Source organism: Carassius gibelio, chromosome A18, assembly GCF_023724105.1.
Source record: "Carassius gibelio isolate Cgi1373 ecotype wild population from Czech Republic chromosome A18, carGib1.2-hapl.c, whole genome shotgun sequence".
In the NCBI taxonomy this organism is placed as follows: domain Eukaryota; kingdom Metazoa; phylum Chordata; class Actinopteri; order Cypriniformes; family Cyprinidae; genus Carassius; species Carassius gibelio.
Window position 1 is genome coordinate 17,006,930 of NC_068388.1, and position 18,666 is coordinate 17,025,595.

An 18,666-nucleotide genomic window follows, 5' to 3' on the forward strand; every position below is an offset into this window, starting at 1 on the left:
CTCTGTCCCACTCACTACCTTCATTACACCTTATGGAAGATACTGCTTTCACCGTCTTCCATTTGGCATATTTTCTGCGCCAGAACACTTTCAAAAACGGCTAACACAGATGCTTGAGGGCCTGGAGGGCACACTGTGCCACGCAGATGAAATTCTGGTGTTCGGTGCTACACACAAAGAACATGATGCAAGACTTCTCAAGGTCTTGAACCGGCTGGAACAGAATGGTCTGACTTTGAACGAAAAATTTGAATTTGCAGTGCCTCAAGTTAGGTTCTTGGGACACATCATCAGCGCAGAGGGCATACGAGCAGACCCTGACAAAATAAAAGCCATAAAACAATAGCCAGAGCCCAAAAGTGTAGCTGATGTCAAAAAATTCCTCAGCATGGTGAATTACATCGGAAAATTCTCTCCCAACATTGCAGAGCTGACGGGACCTATGAGAGACCTGCTTAAAGCCGAAAATGAATGGACATGGGGGATACAACAACAGCAAGCTTTTGAAAAAGTGAAACAAGAGCTCAGTTCTCCGGCAGTTTTAGCACAGTATTGTCCAGATAGACAGACAAGAGTCTCAGCGGATGCCTCTTTCTTTGAATTAGGTGGAGTACTATCCCAGCTGCAGCCTGCAGGGGAATGGAGACCTGTTGCTTTCATTTCAAGAAAGCATGACACCTACGGAGAAAAGATATGCACAAATTGAGAACGAGGCAATTACTTGGGCCTGTGAAAGATTTCAAACCTACCTTCTTGGGTTGGATTTTGTGGTCAGGACTGATCACAAGCCATTGGTCAGTCTATTAGCTCTTTCCCCGCCAAACACGGAATTTTCCGGTTTTTATGAAAAAACGCATCCCCGCCAAACACGGAATTTTCCGGGTATCCGTGTTTTAGGTGGAATACGGTAAGGAAGACTCTTGCGCGTGCTCTGAATGAGTACGTAACTTTTTGATCAAAGAAACCGACTGCGATCGTCTCTAACATGAATGGAGTATGTTAGCAAGAATGTAGGTCAAAATATCTGACGGACAAATGAAGAGGTATACGGCTGATCAAGTACTGGAGGTGTTGATGGACTCAGAGTCTGATCGCTCCTTATTTGATCATTCTGAATCTGATCAGGACGAAGAAGTCAGTGAGACAGATGCACATGTCGTCACAGAAAGTTCTAGTCACGGACGAGCAGCAGAAAGTTTGTTCACCCGTCGATCTGGACGAAGACATAGTTCACCTGTGTGTCGAAGAGTGGACAGTGACAGTTCAGACAGTGATACTTCGGACAGTGAGTGGACACATTCAAGGCCAAGATCTCAGTCGTCTTTCCCAGGTGGCAGAACGTGTAGAGGTAAGATAAGAAAATATATGAGAAAGTTTTCTATTCTGTATGCATATATATATATATATATATATATATATATATATATATATATACACACATACACACACACACACACATTATTGTGTGTGTGTGCATGCATTTATGCGGGACTGTGTGCATAAAAATGAGCGTGTAATGGCCTATTTTTTTCTCTTTTTGTGCACATTTTCCACATTGTAATATGTATTTACATGTTAAACTCGAAAAATTAGAATATCATGCAAAAGTGTATTTATTTCAGTAATTCATCTTAAAAGGTGTAACTAATATATTATATTGACTCATTACATGCAAAGTGAGATATTTCAAGCCTTTATTTGTTATAATGTTTTTGATTATGGCTTACAGTTTATGTAAACTCCAAATTATAAATTAGAATATTGTAAAAATGTTTTCATAAACTGTAAGCCATAATCAAAGTTATAACAAAAAAAGACTTGAAATATCTCACTTTGTGTGTGCATGTTTTCATATGTGTATGTATTTATGTCTTTTTATTGAAAGTAATTCCAAATATTCATATAATTATTTACAGGTAGAACACAGCGAGGCAGAGGCCGGATGCGTCAAGTACATCGACATAGTGCTGCTGGTGATCAAACTAGGGCCGGTGTGAACCATCCAGCTGAAGATGCTGAACCTGATGATTCTAAGTGGCATGAAATTAACTGGCAGCCAAAAAACATTCCCTTCACTGAGAATCCTGGGCCTATTGGTGATGCTGCTGCTCTTGAGTCAGAACAACCTGTAGACTTTGCAGAGTTGTTCATTTCTGATGTACTGATTCAGAACATTGTTGATCAGACCAACCTGTATGCAGATCAGTGTATTCAGGCTATGGATGACACTTCAAAACATGCTAGATGTCACGCATGGAAGCCTGTCACAGTTTCAGAGATGAAAACTTTCATGGGCCTCCTTTTTCTCACTGGTATCATTCATAAGCCTGAACTTGAAATGTACTGGTGTACAGATGACATGTTAGCTACCCCCTACTTCAACAAGGTCATGCCTCGCAACAGGTTTGAAATCATATGGAGATTTCTACACTTCAGTGATAATACAACAAGGCCAGACAATTGTACTGACAGGCTGTACAAAATCCGCCCTGTCTTGGATCACCTTGTGTCCAAATTCCGCGAAATGTATCAGCCCAAGTCAAACATTTGCATTGATGAGGGGATGTTTCTGTGGCGTGGGCGCCTGGCTTTCAGGGTGTACAATCCCCAGAAACCCATCAAATATGGAGTAAAATCCTACATCTTGTGCGATTCTGATACAGGCTACTGTTTTAACATGAAGCCCTGTTGTGGGGAAAGCGCTACCCTGGGAGACACGGTTTTCTCTCTTCTTGATCGCCTAGCAGGTCATGGCTACAGATTGTTTATGGACAACCTATACAACTCTGTACGACTGTGTGAGCGCCTACTTGATGTGAAAACCCATGTATGTGGATGTGGTACAATTAGAAAAAACAGAGGTGAACCGCCGGTCATTCGAGATGTCAGAAATGCTGACCTTAGGATTGGGGAAACAATCATGCGTCACAACGAAAATGTGATGGTCTTGGCATGGAGAGACAAACAAACAGTGAAAATGGTTACAACATTCCATCAGAACAACATGGAACGTGTTGAGGTATGGCAGAGAGGCCACCAAGAAAAAGTTGCAAAGCAAAAGCCAGCATGCATTGTGGAATACAATCATGAAATGAATGGTGTTGACAAACTAGACCAAAACATTGTGTACTACCCATTTATCAGGAAGTCACACAAGTGGACAAAGAAATTTGTCATGTACCTGTTTCAGATCAGTTTGTTCAACGCTTTTGTCATTTACAAAGCGAAAAACCCACAGGGTAATTGTAACACTCTTCTCTCATTCATCCAGAGTGTTATAAAATCATGGACCAGCCAAGAGTGTGCTAGTGGTGGGGAGAAAAGTGCTACTGAAAACACTCCAAGAGCACCATACAACACTGACCCAAAAAACAGACTGAATGTCAGTTTTGCTGTTCATGAACTTGTTCCAATCCTGCCCACTCCCAAAAAGCAACACCCAACCAGAGGATGCAGAGTTTGTGTACGTAAGGGGTTGCGGAAGGAGACCTCGTTCTACTGCAAAAGTTGTGGCGTCCCCTTACATCCTGGGAAATGTTACTCTGTGTACCACTCAAAAGCAAATTACAGTGCCTAAATTTAATATATTTTAGATTTATGTTTAATTGTAATATATTTTGGAAGGTTTTATATATGATGAAAATGACATCTGAATGTATTCTGCTTGAAAATGCACTTGTTTCATAAAAAATGGCTTTTTCTCAGCTTTTTCTCCAGAATGTTGTGTTTTTGACAAAACCTATCTATGTTCAGGTGGCAATAAAAAAATAATAAATGAAGATAAAATAAAATATTTTTTTTGTTTAAAAGCAGAGACTCAGATCTTTATTTTGATATGTAACATGTTCATATATTCATAGAAGAAAATATTCTGTGGGCCATTAAAGTTTAGCGAAAATTGTCAAAAACCCTGGCGCTGGCTGGCAACTTTTTTTAAAAATGCTGGCGGGGAAAGAGTTAGGCTCGAGATTGCTGGATGACCTACCTCCGCGTATACTGAGATTTCGTCTACGTCTTCTGCGGTTCTCCTTCAAGATCATGCACGTTGCTGGAAAAAATCTAATCACGGTGGACACGCTTTCCAGAGCTCCACTCGAAGAAAATCCATCTGTGGCAGATCTAAAAAGAGAGGAAGAGGTTAAAGTGTGTGTTAATCATGTCATTCAACAATTGCCAGCAACACCGACTAAGCTTGCTCAAATAAAGAAAGCTCAGGAAGATGACGAAGTGTGGAGACCATTAAGTTCTCTCGTACGCACAGGATGGGAGGAGAAAAAGTCTGTTCCACCGCATTTAGCATTATTCTGGCAATACAGACATGATCTGCTCATTGCAGAGGGTTTGCTAATGAAAGGAAATAGGCTTGTGATACCTGGCAGTTTGCAGAAGGATGTTCTAGAGAGGGTGCATCAGGGACATCAAGGCATCACTAAGTGCTTGGCACGTGCACAAATGTCTGTATGGTGGCCAGGTATAACAAGGCAAATCAAAGACAAAGTGAGTCAGTGTGGAACGTGTGTCAAACAGCTACAGTCACCCAGAGACTCTGCTGACCACTCTCTTACCTTCAAGACCATGGCAGAGAGTGGCAGCAGATCTTTTCCACTGGAACAAAGGTAATTACATTCTGTTGATTGACTACTATTCATGCTACATAGTTGCTTCACTCACGGTGACAATAACAAAACAAGTGATGGAGAAACTCAAAGCCATGTTCGCCCGTCACGGAGTCCCAGAGGTCCTGGTCACAGACAATGGTCCACAATTTGCAGCATCAGACTTTGCGGACTTTGCAAAAGACTATGATTTCCATCATGTGACCAGCAGCCCGCATTATCCTCAAAGCAATGGGGAAGCGGAAAGGGCGGTGAGAACTGTTAAAACATTGCTGAAGAAAGGCGAGGATCCTCACAAAGCACTTATAGCTTACAGAGCCACGCCATTAGCGTCAGGAGCCTCACCTGCTCAACTCTTGATGGGAAGGAACATCAGAACCACTCTTCCAGTGAGTCCATCCACACTGAAACCAGCGTGGCCAAACCTCAACACTTTCAAAAGAAAAGAAAATGAGTTGAATAAAACCTTTTCTATTGAAAATATTAATAATTCAATAAGATTTGTTTTTGTGTTTTTCCCACAGAGACTGATTTTTTTTTGTTTGAAAAAAAAGAGAAGGGTGAAGAATGGACTGAATGAAAATTTAATAGGCAATGCTATGTTGTGTTCATGCATTGGTTTCAGGGAGTTCTTTAGCTAAAACGGGGAGATGTACTGATAGGATGTTATGGATGTGTAATGTGCACATGCGCAGGAAATGGGCCGGAAGAGAGAGTTTTAGTAAAGTCCTATGTTACACGCACGCCGTCTCCTGTACGTTCTTAAACTATAATTTAACACTTTGCGCACTTACCTTGATGTATTTGAGAAAATCAAAATCTACACCTCAGCTCTCAGAACTACATGGAGTAAACAAAAGTGTATTTATGCACCTGCTGCCTTTTGATGGTGGTGATAAATATAGACTAAACAAAAGCAAAGTAAATGGATTTAAACACTTGCATGTCATCGTGCTGGTCATTTAATGGTGAGAAGAGCAGCAAGCAACACGAGAAAGGGCTTGACTTGTACTGAAGTTTTACAAATGATTATGCAGCTTGACCCCTCCAGCAACCTGCAGCTTATTTGAAGTTGGTATTGCATTTTGGTTCATAATATATTATGTTCATAAATTTGATGCAAAGTAGATTTTTTTATAGGATTTTAAGGTTTTAACCCCTTACTAGTAACCCCCCTTTTTTGGCATGGAGACAGAAATTGCATACCCAAAATAAAAAGGTTTCTGCTCATGATTCTTTCTGACTAGATACATAATCAACCTTTGTTCACAAAGCTGACACTTTAAATTTTACTATTCAGGAATCAGAATCACTCAGACTGTTATGATAATAGAGATATATAAGCTCAAACATAAAAACAAAAATAAAAATATTAAAAACATATGTTTTAAATGTATTTTAAAAATTGTTGATGTAGGAAATGAGTTTGAAAACACAGTGTAGCTAAGGCCACAAGTCTTCCAAAACTTCATAAAAAAATTCATAATCGAATCTGTAAAACTGGGAATTTTATTAAATATTTTCTAAGGCCATGTCATGTGTGTTTTTAGAGAAGGCTAATCAGATTGATTTATGGCCCTTGTCATCCCTGTAAGATCTCACATGTAAATTCTCCTGTGTATTTTGTATGTGTGTTAAGTTTGCAGAACTCCCCGATTCATTGTTGTATTGTTCTCGCCAAACGAGTCTTTCACACCTCCGCCAGGTATGACACATTATCCACATTATTCTTTTATCATTATTCTTTTGTTTTTATTCCACCTTTATTAGCCTTTATTGTGGTTTTTCAGGCTTTACAAAGACACAAAGCAGCGATCTCACTTCAGTCTCTCTTTGCATTTAGCCCTTATTTATCAAAAGTCTTACTATAAAAATACAAGAAAACATTTTCTTACGACCTTACGTGAATTATTGAGACAAAAATGCATTATGAAGAAGAAATGCACCTGCTATTAGTAGCATTGAAGCTAACGTTAGCATCAAGCTACATCAGACAATTTATGAAATTATTAGTACACTTTTACTCAAAACTCACTTTAAACCCCGATCGAGTCTTTATAATAACTTCCTTTAGCGATCAGGGGTGGAATTTGGTCGTTTACTGTTGTAAAAATATGTTATTTGTAGCCTTTTTCATCGCTGCACAAGTTAGCATTTCCGATGTACATTTTCAATTTTTTTTTTATAAAAACTCCCCAGATCTCAAGAAATTCTCATACCAAGCTTTACTATCGTAATTGCGGGTTTATTATTCAGATATTTTGTGTGTAAAGAAGTGTTTCAGTGTTGTTTTGGCCAGATAACTACCAGGAAGTGTGCAGGAAGCATGTGACACGATGTGGCGGTGTCCGGTTATGACACTCTCAGATTGACATTGGGAAGGCCCAATCGGAGTCTGAGTGACACACAGCACGAGCTGACACCACTCCACACACACAGATCGCTGGGAGAGGCTGTTTATCGTCAGATCGCGTAAATCAGTGGAAAATGAATAGAAATGACGATTCTGTCTGAAGAAATATGAAGTAAACATCAGTAAATATATCCATATATCTCCGCAGATATGCATCTTTGGTCTATAAATCCTTATTGACGCTGTTCAGTGAGTCTATGTGAACACAAATAAACCGCTGCTGACGTGACTGAATATGGTGGTGAATTTCTATTCAAAATGTGGCATAATACGGATTTATTATTTTGCACTCCTGACATAAATCACTAAATATCTGTCACTGCATCAATGTTTTATCAAAATATTGGTCAAATATCGAAGCTAGAGTCTTTAAACTTTCAATTGATGCACAGTTTGTCCAGATGAAGTAAGACAGTGATGTTTAATGTGCTGTGAAAGTGAAACAATAATAAACTGGGGCCGTGGGAGATGTTTGCACGTAAAGGGGTTAAACTGGCTTTACCATCAAGAAAAGATGAGCATTTCACACATAGACCATCCGTAATTTTCACCATCAAAAGGCAGCAGGTGCATAAACACACTTCTTTTTTTTTTATTGTTTACTCCATGTAGTTCTGAGAGCATGAGGTGCATTTTTTGATTTTTTTAGATACATCAAGATATGTGCACAAAGGTCTCTCTCACACCCTCTCTTTCTCCCTCTCCCACAGAAACACAAACACTATAATTTGCAGTTATACTCCATATAACTCCAAATACAAGCAAGAAACTAAGCCTTTTTTGCACAGGCCTGTCTAAAGGGTTAACGGTCCCACCTTGTGATCGACTGTAAAAAATAACAAATGTTACCTCTTCCCAACAGGGAAAACCACCAACAATCAAGAATCTCTCACACACACAAACACTATAATTTGCCGTTATACTCCATATAACTCCATATACAAGCCAGAAACTGAGCCTTTTTTTGCACAGGCATATCTAAAGGGATAATGGTCCCACCTAGTGATCAACTGTAAAAATAATTTTTTTTTACCTCTTCCCAAAAGGGAAAACAACAAACAATCAAGAAAGCATGATTATATGGTATCATGGCTTTGCAATTAAAATTTTTTATAATGGAAGTCAATGAGGCAAAAACAGCCACCAACAACAAATTAGGGAGAAAAAATTACAATCTAATGTTGCACAAAAATAGCCTGACTACGTCAGACTTCCTACTTCCGCTCAATTTCATTTCGCTTCTGTACTCAGTCTGATACAGCGTCAGAGCTTTCTGTTTGCCACCGGTCTGAAAACAGCCGGGCCAATCAACGAGCAGAGGGCGGGCTGAGAGCCGTGACGTAGATGCTAAGCACCGAGTTTTAAATTGTAGGTTAGAGAAATCGAAAACCGAAACGACCGCGGAAATGGGAAACGAGACACGGGATGCAATTCGCTCTGTTATGGAGAATATTCAACTCTTTTTCAAACTGAAGCCAGAACAAGAAGAGTGTTTAACAACAGGTTTACAGTGGAAATTCAATCATAGATTTGAGTTCGATGCATGATGTCTGTGCTTCGATGCGGCTGTACAGGCGCATAACATACGTCATAACTAAACGTATCTGATTGGCTTACGGGTAACCAATGATTTTAAACTTCAGACAAGCGCCCCCTAGCGAGAGAGAAAACACTTCTCTATTATGCCATTCCAGACTCTGTCTACGAAGCAAAGTGAAGTAGCAGAGTCTGGTATTACCAGGCTAGCACAAAAACTAACAATATATCAAAGCTAATCTTGTTTCTAATCTTTGACATGCCCAAGACTGTAATAAAAGGTAAAAAATATCCAGTCCACAATCACTTCTTAAATTGAAAATATGTAATTTGTGTTTTTTTTCCCAAATCAGTGACATCATTTATGAACTTGGTAATTAAAGAGTTAAAATCTTGGATTTTTTTTGTAAACATTTGGTAGTTTTGATCAGGACTGAGGTTGATTAATAGTGTTATGCTAAAAAAATTGAAAAAAATATTTATCTGATACATTTTTACAGCAGTTTAACTTTTTCATCCACGAACATAACGAAAGGGTAGTGTATTTGCCCTAGGAGTACCAATAAGTTTTTTTTAAGAATTTCAAAGCATTTTCCTAAAATATGGGTCAAAATAAGATTTGTCACCAAAAATCATTCTATTAGCTCAAACCCAGAGAAAGTTGTGGCCAAAATTAAACTCAACTTTACCCCCTATTGGCCAAAAACATCCCCAACAACGCATAAGGGTTAAAATGGTCTCTGACAATCATTGACACCCTTCATAAGGAGTGTAAGTCGCAAAAATCCATTGCCAATAAGCTGGCTGTTTACAGAGTGCTGTATCCAAGCATGTTAACAGAAAGTTGAGAGGAACAAAAAATTGTGGAAGAAAAATATGCCCAACCAACCGAGGGAACCAGAGCCTTGTGAGGATTGTCAAGCAAACTGGTTTCAAGAATTTTAGAGAAATTCACAAGGAATGCACTTAGGCTGGGGTCAAGGCATCAAGAGCCATCACACACAGAAGTATCAAGGAATTTGGTGACAGTTGTCGTATTCATTGTTAAGCCACTCCTGTACCACAGACAACGTCAGAGGCCTTTTACCTGGGCTAAGGAGAAGAAGATATGGACTGTTGCCATTGGTCCAAAGTCCTCTTTTCAGATGATAGCAATTTTCAGAATTTTATTTGGAAATCAAGGTCCTAGAGTCTGGAGGAAGGGTGTTAAGTTTCAACATTCTGTGATGATTTAGGGTGCAATGTCATCTGCCGGTGTTGGTCCATTGTGTTTTTTGAAAACCAAAGTCATTGCACCCGTTTACCAAGAAATCTTGGAGCACTCCATGAGTCCTTCTGCTGACCAGCTTTTTGAAGATGCTGATTTCATTTTAAAGCAGGATTTGGCAACTACCCGTACTGCCAAAAGCAGAAGAATACTGTCAAAGAAACCTGGGCTACCATACCACCTCAGCAGCACCACAAACTGATAATCTCCATGCCACGCTGAATTGAGGCAGTAATTAAAGCAAAAGGAGCCCCTACGAAGTATTGAGTACATGTACAGTAATTTAACATACTTTTTTCAAAATGAAAGTTTTAGTATAACCAGCAGGGGAGCAGGGATGTTTGAACTGAATTTGATGAAAGTACACAGTGTTACATAAATTAACTATTTTTCATAATACAAAATGTGTAAAAGCAATTACTTTCAAAATAAAAGTTGCAGTTAAACAAGCAGGAGAGCAATGATGTGTGAACTGAAATTGGTGAAAGTACAGTGTGTTACAGTAAAGTTATTAACCATTATGTTCAATAACAGTGAAGTTATTAACTATTTGTCTTAATAAAAAATCGTACAAATTGTGTAAAAACAATTACTTTCAAAATGAAAGTTGTAGTATAACCAGCAGGAGAGCAGTGATGTGTGAACTGAATTTGGTGAAGTTATTAACTATTTTTATTAATAAAATATGATTAAAAAATGTGTAAAAGCAATTACTTTCAAAATGAAAGTTTGGGTATAACCAGCAGGAGAGCAGTGATGTGTGAACTGAATTTGGTGAAAGTACAGTGTGTTACTGTGAAGTTATTGAGTATTTTATTAGTAGCCTTTTTTTGCGTTTTGCACTTTGAGATCACTTGAGATCAACGTATTTTGTACAGAGCGAAGGAACACTTGTTTTCAGGCAAACTCGCTTGTAGCTCATTTACTAAATCACTACAAATGAAAAGAGGCTTAATTCGTGTACTAAAAACATTTTGCCTGCGAGTTATTGATCTGAAAAAGTTGAATCTGTGAATATCTTGCCAATTTTACCAAACTATCTTAGACAGTGATTAATAACAGATAAACACTCGTTGAAAACCAGTACGAGACACACATTCACAAATAATTTAATCTGGAGTGAGCACAACCAAAAATATCTCCTACTTGATCAGGACGTATAGACAAAGTTCTAAAGAACACTAAAATGTTTCTCGCTTCACCAAAATCCAAAATCCTTATACAAACACAGTCAAAATAGTAAGGTACTGACACAGTAAAAAATAAGGTATGGTAGTGACTGGAAATTTTCACTATTACCTGACACATACGATCCGATCTGATCTACGGAGAATTACACATCAAAAGTTCACACAAACAGATCTCTGGTTCCCTTGGATATCAAAGAAAGATTTTACAGTAATATTTACCCAGAAAGACAGCATCATTTCATAATAAATCTCCCCGATGCCAACACAAAGAAATGGCACTCGACTACTTCATCAGATGATGATGAAATGGCTGTTCTGTTCACGTACATGCAAACAAGAAATCTCATGAGCAGCGATCGGTGATCTCTTTAAGGGGCCATACACTGTTGTATTTACACCTCTGGCCACATTCATAAACTCTTCGACTGCACTCACAAGTGAATCTCAAGTTATTTTGTGGGATAATGAAACATATTCTAAATAAACTAAATACATAAAAATATATTTGTTTTCCTCTTCACATTGTTTCTTGTAACTCTTCCCTCTAAGTCACACACCTGACTGAAAAGCTCATTATGCAGCTCATAAGGCGGACTTTTGTCATAATATTCATGGTCAATCACTCCTACATGCATATGCCCTTTTGAAACAAAAAGTGTCTTAGAAAATTTCAAAAAATCAATCCATTGTTTTCTGTGAGCGAGTAAACAAGAAGATTTTCACATAATTTTGGAGCAAAAATTCTAGGCTACAAGCTCCAGTGTAAGGAGGATTTAGGCTGAGTGGATTCCATAAGCGGGTCTTTATTATAGGATCTGAGCATAAAATCCAAACAATATTCACAACTCGTGGTCAGGTCACAGGCTTGGGTCAAAACACAGGCAAAACAATCCACTGGCAGACAAATCCAAAACAGTAATCCAAAAACGTGAGTCAAAAGAGCAAAAGCAGAGATCATAACAAGTATCAACAATGGAACAATGGAACAATGAAATAACGCTTAGTAAGGCAGTGAACTGGCAATACTTCGCAAAATGGCAGTGCAAACAAATGACTTATATACAGGGTGACAGGAAATGACAAGACAGGAAATGATGTGGCAGGAACAGGAAATGGCAGAGTTCAATATTCAGGTGAAGGCTCCCTCTGGTGGACTGGAGCCTGATCAAACGTTACATCCAGGTTTGACAGTCTTGTGAACAAATATTCTGTATGTCTTTATGACCTTATATCAGTGTCTTCAAGAAAATAATAATAATAAATAAATAAATAAAATTCACTAACCACACACAAATTTTGTTTTCTCAAAAACACCATGATGTACATACATGCTCCTTACATATTATTGTAGCTCATTTTGTACTGAATACAGTGTTTTCAGATGTTAACCATGTATGTGTTCATAAGCAACTGAAAAAAATCTAAAAAGCCAGGGTATGTCAAAACTTCTCCAAACCCCAAAGCACCCTTAGACCCCAGAGGGTTTTAAGTATAAAACATGAATGAAATTAGGTAAAGGGGTTCAGAGCCAGTGGTGATTTTATAGACAAACATTAATGCCTTGAATTTTTTGTGAGCAGTTATTCATAGCCAAATTGATAAACAGAGGTGTGATGTCCATTCTTGTTCAGAACACGAGCTTGAACAAGGAGTTATGACACATGTTCCGAAAGGGCATGATCTTATTGATGTTGAATAAAGGAAATCTGAAGGACCAGGTAGTGAAATTGGATGGTGAAATTGTGAGGAAAAGATGGGTTTACTGGAAATACAATCTGTCCTGTCTTGGCAAATTTGAGTTCAGACAGGAACCACTTCGGCAAGTTTACTTGAGTTTATTGAAAACAATTTATCTATGGTGGTATGGTTCCTTATGGGGGTTCATGCTCCCAAAATAATTGAAGATTCAAGAGCTTTAAACATTAACCCTCGGAACCATCAGCTTGGAAATACATAACAATTAAGACTCTTAATGTCTTTAAAGCAAACAGTGATAATCATGTAAATGTGGCATTGGGACGTCTATCCTGTAGCCTTGTTATGAAGATGAGTGTCTCTCAGCAGTGAGGTCCATGCCTGCTAAGACTTGAAAGCCTTAGTGACCTGAAACAAAGAAGACGACAACCAGAAGGTGCACACTAATATGCTCATGCTTATAAGGGGAGAGAGGGAGGGTTGCGAGTCATTTGAGCATGCTTAACGAGCAGTGTTGCCACGAATATATGTCCGTGTCTAATAGAAGAGTGGTAGTGATTGGAATGATGACAGCTGACTGCATCAGCTGGTCGCAGCCTGTGCCTCTGTGGCCTGACTGAACTAACACTGCGCTCCATTTCAGACAGGAACCACTTTGGCAAGTTTACTCGAGTTTATTGAAAACAATTTATCTTTTGCTGTATGGTTCCTTATGGGGGTTCTTGCTCCCAAAATAATTGAACATACAAGAGCTTTAAACATTAACCCCACAAACATAATGAGAGGTATTACTGCCTGAAGAAGAACCCCCCAAAACCAACCTTGTTCCATTCCTGCAGAAAAGAAGAAAAGAGAAAAGAAAATGTGTGACGTTCATGCACCAGGAAAACACGAGGAGAGGGAGAGATCCAATTGCAGGTACATTTATTAGACAAAAAGGGTAATCCAACACAAACAGTCCAAGGAGACAAACAAAACAAAAGAGGGAACCGGATGGAACGGACAGGGAACTCGGAGGACAAGAAGGCAAGGGTATGTGTCGGGAGACGATAACATTAGTACATGAAGGGTAAGGACTCCATACAAACAACAGGGAAAGACAGGTATTTATAATTTATAATAAACTAATGACAATAGATTGCCTGCACCTGTGCTAGGAGGGAGGTGGAGCGGCGGAGGACTAGGTGGAGGGACGGAGGGCCAGAAAACATAGTACACAGAGACAGGAGAACCAGGTAGAATGGAAAAACAGAGACAAAACAACCAGGTAAAATGGGGAAACAGAGACAACACAACCAGGTAAAATGGGGAGACAGAGACAAGACATCCAGGTAAAATGGAAAGACAGAGACAATCAACCAATCAATCAATCACCTTTATTTATATAGCGCTTTAAACAAAATACATTGCTTCAAAGCACTGAACAACATTCATTTGGAAAACAGTGTCTCAATAATGCAAAATGATAGTTAAAGGGAGTTCATCATTGAATTCAGTTATGTCATATATGTCATATGTTAAATAGTGTGGGTGCATTCATTTGCAATCAAGTCAATGATGTCACTGTAGATGAAGTGACCCCAACTAAGTAAGCCAGAGGCGACAGCGGCAAGGAACCGAAACTCCATCGGTGACAGAATGGAGAAAAAAACCTTGGGAGAAACCAGGCTCAGTTGGGGGTCAGTTCTCCTCTGACCAGACAAAACCAGTAGTTCAATTCGAGGCTGCAACAAAGTCAGATTGTGCAGAAGAATCATCTGTTTCCTGTGGTCTTGTCCTGGTGGTCCTCTGAGACAAGGTATTTACAGGATCTGTATCTGGGGCTCTAGTTGTCCTGGTCTCCGCTGTCTTTCAGGGCAGTAGAGGTCCTTTCTAGGTGCTGATCCACCATCTGGTCTGGATACGTACTGGATCCGGGTGACTGCATTGACCCTCTGATCTGGATACAGACTGGATCTGGTGGCCACGGTGACCTCGGAACAAGAGAGAAACAGACAAATATTAGCGTAAATGCCATTCTTCTAATGATGTAGAAAGTACATAGGGTGTTATGTGAAGTGTTTCCGGTTCCGGTTTACCTAATTAATGCAGCCTAAAAATCCTTTAACGGATTTGGATAGTAAAAGCATATTAGTATGGTAGCATATTAGTATGGTATGTGTAAGCCAGGTTAAAGAGATGGGTCTTTAATCTAGATATACAAATTTAAAGAGTTTTTCTGCCTCCCGAACAATGTTAGGTAGGTTATTCCAGAGTTTAGGCGCCAAATAGGAAAAGGATCTGCCGCCCGCAGTTGATTTTGATATTCTAAGTATTATCAAATTGCCTGAGTTTTGAGAACGTAGTACTAAGGTGCTAAACCATTCAGGGCTTTAGAAGTAATAAGCAATATTTTAAAATCTTTACGATGTTTGATAGGGAGCCAGTGCAGTGTTGACAGGACTGGGCTAATATGGTCATACTTCCAAGTTCTAGTAAAGTGAAAGTGAAAGTGACATTCAGCCAAGTATGGTGACCCATACTCAGAATTTGTGCTCTGCATTTAACCCATCCGAAATGCACACACACAGAGCAGTGAACACATACACACACACTGTGAGCACACACCCGGAGCAGTGGGCAGCCATTTATGCTGCGGCGCCCGGGGAGCAGTTGGGGGTTCGATGCCTTGCTCAAGGGCACCTAAGTCGTGGTTTTGAAGGTGGAGAGAGAACTGTACATGCACTCCCCCCACCTACAATTCCTTCCGGCCCAAGACTCAAACTCACAAACCCTTCGATTGGGAGTCCGACGCTCTAACCATTAGGCCACTACTTCCCCCTGAACTGTTGCTGCTGCATTTTGGACAAGCTGTAATTTGTTTACTAAGCATGCAGAACAACCACCCAATAAAGCATTAAAATAATCTAACCTTGAGGTCATAAATGCATGGATTAACATTTCTGCATTTGACATTGAGAGCATAGGCCGTAATTTAGATATATTTTTGAGACAGAAAAATGCAGTTTTACAAATGATAGAAACGTGACTTTCTAAGGAAAGATTGCGATCAAATAGCACACCTAGGTTCCTAACTGATGACGAAGAATTGACAGAGCAACCATCAAGTCTTAGACAGTGTTCTAGGTTATTACAAGCAGAGTTTTTAGGTCCTATAATTAACACCTCTCTTTTTTCAGAATTTAGCAGTAAGAAATTATTCGTCATCCAGTTATTTTATATCGACTATGTATTCCATTAGTTTTTCAAATTGTTGTGTTTCACCGGGCCGCGAAGAAATATAGAGCTGAATCTCATCAGCATAACAGTGAAAGCTAACACCATGTTTCCTGATGATATCTCCCAAGGGTAACATAAAGTGTGAAGAGTAGTGGCCTTAGTACTGAGCCTTTAGGTACTCCATACTGCACTTGTGATTGATATGATACATCTTCATACACTGCTACGAACTGATGGCGGTCATATAAGTACGATTTAAACCATGCTAATGCACTTCCATTAATGCCAACAAAGTGTTCTAAGTCTATGCAAAAGAATGTTGTGGTCAATTGTGTCAAATGCTGCACTAAGATCCAATAGAACTAATAGAGAGATATACCCACGATCATATGATAAGAGCAGATCATTTGTAACTCTAAGGAGAGCAGTCTTAGTAGTATGATACGGTCTAAATCCTGACTGGAAATCCTCACATACACCATTTTTCTCTAGGAAGGAATATTATTGTGAGGATACCACCTTTTCTAGTATCTTGGACAGAAAAGGGAGATTCAAGATTGGTCTATAATTATCTAGTTCTTTGGGGTCAAGTTGTGTTTTTTTGACGAGAGGCTTAGTTTGAAGCCAGTTTGAAGGTTTTGGGGACATATCCTAATGACAATGAGGAATTAATAATAGTCAGAAGAGGATCGATGACTTCTGGAAACACCTGTTTTAGGAGCTTAGATGATATAGGGTCCAACATACATGTTGTTGGTTTAGATGATTTAACAAGTTTACACAATTCTTCCTCTCCTATAGTAGAGAATGAGTGGAACTGTTCCTCGGGGGGTCTATAGTGCACTGTCTGATGCGATACTGTAGCTGACAGCTGAATGGTAGCAAATTTATCTCTAATAGAATCGATTTTAGAAGTAAAGTAGTTCATAAAGTCATTACTGCTGTGATGCTGGGAAATGTCAACACTTGTTGAGGCTTTATTTTTCATTAATTTAGCCACTGTATTGAATAAATACTTGGGGTTATGTTTGTTTTCTTCTAAAAGAGAAGAAAGATAATCGGATCTAGCAGTTTTTAATGCTTTTCTGTAGAATTGTTTACTTTTCTGCCAAGCAATACAAAATACCCCTAGTTATGTTTTCCTCCAGCTGCGCTCCATTTTTAGGGCTGCTCTCTTTAGGGTGCGAGTATACTCATTATACCATGGTGTCAAACTGTTTTCCTTAACCTTCCTTAAGCTTAAAGGATCAACTGTATTTAAAGTGCAAGAAAAGAGAGAGTCCATAGTTTCTGTTACATCATCAAGTTGTTCTGAGGTTTTGGATATGCTAAGGAATTTAGATACATCTGGAAGATAACTTAAGAAGCCGTCTTTTGTGGTAGAAGTGATGGTTTTTCCATACTTGTAACAAGAAGTAGAATTTACAAATTGGGCAATATGAAGTTTGCACAAAACTAAATAATGGTCTGAGATATCATCACTTGGCTGCATAATTTCAACACTATTAACATCAATTCCATGTGACAGTATTAAATCTAGAGTATGATTTCGACAATAGGTAGGTCCTGAAACATGTTGTCTAACCCCAATAGAGTTCAGAATGTCTATAAATGCTGATCCCAATGCATCTTTCTCATTATCAACATGGATATTAAAATCACCAACTATGAAAACTTTATCTGCAGCCAGAACTAACTCGGATGTAGAATCACCAAACTCTTTAATAAAGTCTGTATGGTGGCCTGGTGGCCTGTATACAGTAGCCAGTACAAACATAACAGGGGATTTATCATTAACATTTGTTTCTCTGGATAATGTTATATGAAAAACCAATACTTAAAACTAGTTATACTTGAAGCCTGCCCTCTGAGAAATCCTAAAAACATTGTTAGAAATTAAGCAACACCTCCCCCTTTGCCTTTTAGATGCGGCTCATGTTTATAACAGTAATCTTGGGGGGTGGACTCATTTAAAATAATGTAATAATCAGGTTTTAGCCAGGTTTCTGTAAAACAGAGCAAATCTAGATTATCATCAGTGATCATATTATTTACAAAAAGTGTTTTTGTAGAAAGGTGGAGCGAGAGAGGAGAAAAAAAAAACAGCGATAGGTTCGAATGAAAACGCCAAAGACAAGCTAACGAGTGAAATAAAAGTGAACGATCAAAATTTATCTGATAAGATTGATCGATAATATCAGAAATATGGTGTGAATTAAGTTATATTTTATCACTTTAAAAAACAGAGAGTGATAGTAAGATAAAAAAATTCTAGAAAAACTAAAAATAAAAACAGCTACATGGAGTTACGATTAGCTACAGAAGGCCAACAGGAAGTAGAGAAAACACTCAGGTACCTGGTGAACCCCCAAAAGTCCAGGATCTTCAGCCCCTTTATCTCCCATTCAGGCACAGGGTCATCCAGGCAGGCGTTAAAAAGGTCATTAAGTGCCTTATCATTGTACCCCAGTCCTACTGCCAGTCTGTATGGTGCCCTGGTGGCCTGTATACAGTAGCCAGTACACACATAACAGGGGATTTATCATTAACATTTGTTTCTCTGGATAATGTTATATGAAAAACCATTACTTAAAACTAGTTATACTTGAAGCCTGCCCTCTGAGAAATCCTGAAAACATTGTTATAAATTAAGCAACACCTCCCCCTTTGCCTTTTAGATGCGGCTCATGTTTATAACAGTAATCTTGGGGGGGGGGGGGGGGTGGACTC

At 38.9% G+C, this 18,666-nt stretch overlaps 1 protein-coding gene across 1 annotated transcript; it reads left to right on the plus strand.

Annotated features, from left to right (window-relative positions):
- Window positions 1-1,035: 1,035 nt before the first annotated feature.
- On the plus strand, window positions 1,036-5,338 carry LOC127934148 (piggyBac transposable element-derived protein 4-like). Its single transcript, XM_052531332.1, has 4 exons — window positions 1,036-1,348; window positions 1,917-2,840; window positions 4,659-5,005; window positions 5,312-5,338. Exons 1-4 carry the CDS (start codon window positions 1,036-1,038, stop codon window positions 5,336-5,338), a joined length of 1,611 nt encoding a protein of 536 aa, XP_052387292.1.
- The last annotated feature ends 13,328 nt before the right edge of the window (window positions 5,339-18,666 follow it).

Bases quoted from the DNA above. Each gene is read 5' to 3' on its own strand.
- LOC127934148 (XM_052531332.1), top strand. From the start codon at position 1,036: ATGAAGAGGTATACGGCTGATCAAGTACTGGAGGTGTTGATGGACTCA. The intron at 1,349-1,916 runs GTAAGATAAGAA...AATTATTTACAG, and splicing joins AGGTGGCAGAACGTGTAGAG to GTAGAACACAGCGAGGCAGA. The intron at 5,006-5,311 runs GTGAGTCCATCC...GCACATGCGCAG, and splicing joins ACATCAGAACCACTCTTCCA to GAAATGGGCCGGAAGAGAGA.